This window comes from Toxorhynchites rutilus, chromosome 3 (assembly GCF_029784135.1).
Source record: "Toxorhynchites rutilus septentrionalis strain SRP chromosome 3, ASM2978413v1, whole genome shotgun sequence".
Taxonomy (NCBI): Eukaryota; Metazoa; Arthropoda; class Insecta; order Diptera; family Culicidae; genus Toxorhynchites; species Toxorhynchites rutilus.
The window spans coordinates 255,904,262-255,907,617 of NC_073746.1; the positions used below are offsets into that span (position 1 = coordinate 255,904,262).

General features: G+C 39.0%; 1 protein-coding gene across 2 annotated transcripts; it reads left to right on the forward strand.

The window, feature by feature from the left end:
* Positions 1-695: 695 nt before the first annotated feature.
* On the forward strand, positions 696-3,020 carry LOC129776261 (uncharacterized). Of its 2 annotated transcripts, XM_055781805.1 has the most exons (4): positions 696-832; positions 891-2,479; positions 2,542-2,705; positions 2,768-3,020. In XM_055781805.1, exons 2-4 carry the CDS (start codon positions 1,051-1,053, stop codon positions 2,891-2,893), a joined length of 1,719 nt encoding a protein of 572 aa, XP_055637780.1. In that variant the 5' UTR covers positions 696-832; positions 891-1,050; the 3' UTR covers positions 2,894-3,020. The 2 variants fall into 2 exon arrangements, with proteins under 2 accessions (XP_055637780.1, XP_055637781.1); XM_055781806.1 differs by lacking the exon at positions 696-832 and having other exon boundaries at positions 850-2,479.
* The last annotated feature ends 336 nt before the right edge of the window (positions 3,021-3,356 follow it).

Here is a 3,356-nt window from a genome sequence, read left to right on the forward strand (position 1 = left end):
TTTGTAGAATTTCATTCTCATCTAGTTCATCCACTTCTCTCGCATGTGAAAAAGCAAAAATGGCGTATCCTAACAATAATAAAACGAACAACCCCCGCTCCACAAACCATAATCCCCTTCTTATTGAAGTGATGATGTTGCTTCACCTGTTATACATCTATACAAGCACCTTGGGCCTAACTTTCGATATTGCGTGTTTTCCTGAAAACACCATTTACAGACATTCTTGAAATTTACAGACATTTGGAATAAATCTGGTAACTCTGGTTTTGATCAAGGAAAGTGAAGTGGAAGGTAAAACGTAATGTCAGAATTGCCGTTCGGACGTATCCCGTAAGTTTGAACTTATTTACATAGATGATATCCAAACAACACTAAACATTGACTACAGTTTCACCGGCACGGTTGATTGTCGTTATGAACCAGCACAAAAAACAAAGCTGCAAATTATGCGCCAGTGGCGGTACCACGATCAAAGCACTCCCTGAATCACATTAGCCGAGCCAGCTGGCGGAAGCATATGCATAAAGGTTACTAGGTTACTATTTTCAACGACAACTGTTTATTTATTATACTGCTTCAAATACCTTCGACGAAATCAAATGTAACCATACCAACGTAAGTAATAACATAAACAAATCCAAACTTTTCGTCTTGCCATTCCTCATACGTCTTTTCTAAATAGTGTAAATTACGAGCCACCTGTTAACTCCACCATCTTGGTTTTGATTAATGTCAAAATACTACAAACCTTTCTGTGTTTTTCTGTTTCTTTTAGATCTGCGAACTTGGCTTGCAATTAAGTTACGAAAATTAATTTGTGAATATTACGGTGATAATTGATTTTTTTTTGAATCATTGCATGAATCATCTACATACGTTTTTCTTAGGTATCGAATGAAATCCCATATATATTGCATCATAAGAGTGGGAGATTATAATTCAATTTACGCACTATGTTCGGATTGATAGCACGAACGTAAAAAACTTCATGAAATTGCTGTTCCGTTGCCATTCGCGAATGTTGGCATTGAAAATCGTCGATGTAAAATGTCGCAAAGTCCACCCAGTTACACGGATGGAATTTCGGTGAAGATTTCTGAACGTTTTAAGCCTCCTCCGAAAATAAAACTTCCACAAAGCGTGATAAATCGATTAATGCAGTTTGATGGCAATGGTACTTCAAGGTCTTCATCTAGTTATAATTTTGAATTGGAGGAAACGGTACTTAGACGTATAACGGAATGGCGCGCCGTAAAGGAGAAAAAACAATGTGAACGCAGTGAACGATTGAGACTGAAGGAACAGGAAGTTACCAGACGAATCGAAGCAGAGCACAAGCATAAGCTGAATCAAATTTCGTACCCAAATACCGATGATTTGTCGAGTGGTAGCGACGGAGGTGATGATGTTTCTGAAGAAAACGGCGAATCGCCTCATTCCGGTTCCTCAGAGGAGCGTTCCGAACAAGACCGAACGACAGCTCTGGCAAGCACAACCATCGGTCAGTATAGTTACGTGAATAATTTCGATACAATTCTTATTCCAACGGTGCTGCCAGATATGATGAAAACAGATGCCAGTGTGGAGAGAATTGCTAGTACTGAAAAACAAATCAACTTCGACATTCCAAAATGCACCACTTTGTTGAATAACAACAATAACAACGGATATAACAAAATCAATTACTCAGATTTTGAGAATGATACGTCCAGTCCTTTTGATAATATGGAGTTGAAAACTATTAACGATCTAGATATTTTAGCTCAAGTTTTAAACTTGAATGTTTCTGATCCAGAGCGAAGTCATGAGAAGTCTATTGCTGTCAAATCAAGTCATGCAGTTGTACGTAATCGAGTTGATCCTCCTGCTATGGAACAGAGTGCTGTCGTTGAACAACAAGTAAATAGTACTCATCCACAATATCAGCAAACATCCTATCAAATTCAGCAAGTTGCGCCATCGACGAATGATTATTACAAGTCATTTGACGGTTATCAGTATAGCTATGGACAATATGCGCCAACTTCCACCACTTTAACAGCCTCTTACACTCCTACTGATGGACGTCGACTCGATCAATACAATTTGGGAGCCAACACCGCTTTTCAGCCGGGAACCCAGTTTCAACCCTATCATCAAGGGGTTGGAGTTTCTTCCTACAATTTTTACCCATATGCAAATTCAACCGGCAGCGCAACCAACCAGTCGACATATGCTAATACCTATCACTACAGCAGTGGTTTCGGCAGTCAACTTCATTCAACAGTATCTAGTGCTAGCTACAACAATTACTCATCTCAGTATCCCACAGCCACAGTGGATGTGCTGTCTCATTCTGAGGAGCCTTCGACGATGAGATCTAAATCTAAGAGTGTGCCGGACATTGTTCGTCAATTGGATGAAGAGGTGCAAAATTCGGCTCAACGCAGAACCAGAAATAACAGTCAATCAGCCGATGAACGTCGCAAAGATGAAGGTAAATGGAATAAAGGAATGAGAATGCATACGTTAACTAATATTTTTTCTCTACATTTGTAGCAGCGACTAGCGATAAGTCTGTAACTTCATCCGAGTATAGTGTTACCACGTTGAATCAATTTTCACAGGATGACCAAAATCTAGTCAAACGTGTCAGCTCTATGGGGTTTCCACTAGAGCGTGTAGTTGCAGTGTTGAAGCGAATAGGAAGCGATGATAAAAAGGTGACCAATGAGGCATAACAATCCTTCGTTTAAAGGCAATGCATTCATTATCTTTTGTGCAGGTTGTGGAACACTTGATACCACTGACGGAGCTAATAGATCTGGGATTTGATGAAGAGAAAATATCGGATGCGTTAATTAAATTTGACAACAACAAACATAAAGCGTTGGATTACCTAATATCGTAGTGCATGTTTTCCCAAAACTGCTCTTACTTACTAGGAAGTGTGATTGTGATTGTGCATCGGAAAGTAAATCACTCGTAGTGGTATCACTGTGTATCTGAATAATATAGCTATCGAATATATATAAAAAAAACTGAAATTTGACTTTGCCTTACTCTAATGTAACTAATATAATCTCGGTTGGAACTCTTAAGTTGGGCATAGACTAAACATTATGCGGAACAACAAAGCGTATGAAAGTGGTTTGAATGGATCTTACATAGAAATATTTGCATCGTTCACTCGTTCAGAGCCTTTCTAAAAATAATATACAGTTTATAGATACAAAATTACGCACTATCGAGCGTTTTAGCTGGAGTGATAAAATGTTTCTTCGATGTCACAGACGTCCAATCCAAGTGAAATTTTTAAGCCTATATGTGCGCCGCATATGGATGGGACCTGTAGAAGGCTTGTCCGTTTTGGC

Coding starts and splice junctions, on each gene's coding strand:
- LOC129776261 (XM_055781805.1), top strand. CDS start 1,051: ATGTCGCAAAGTCCACCCAGTTACACGGATGGAATTTCGGTGAAGATT. Junction 2,480..2,541: donor TGAACGTCGCAAAGATGAAG/GTAAATGGAATA, acceptor CTACATTTGTAG/CAGCGACTAGCGATAAGTCT. Junction 2,706..2,767: donor TAGGAAGCGATGATAAAAAG/GTGACCAATGAG, acceptor TCTTTTGTGCAG/GTTGTGGAACACTTGATACC.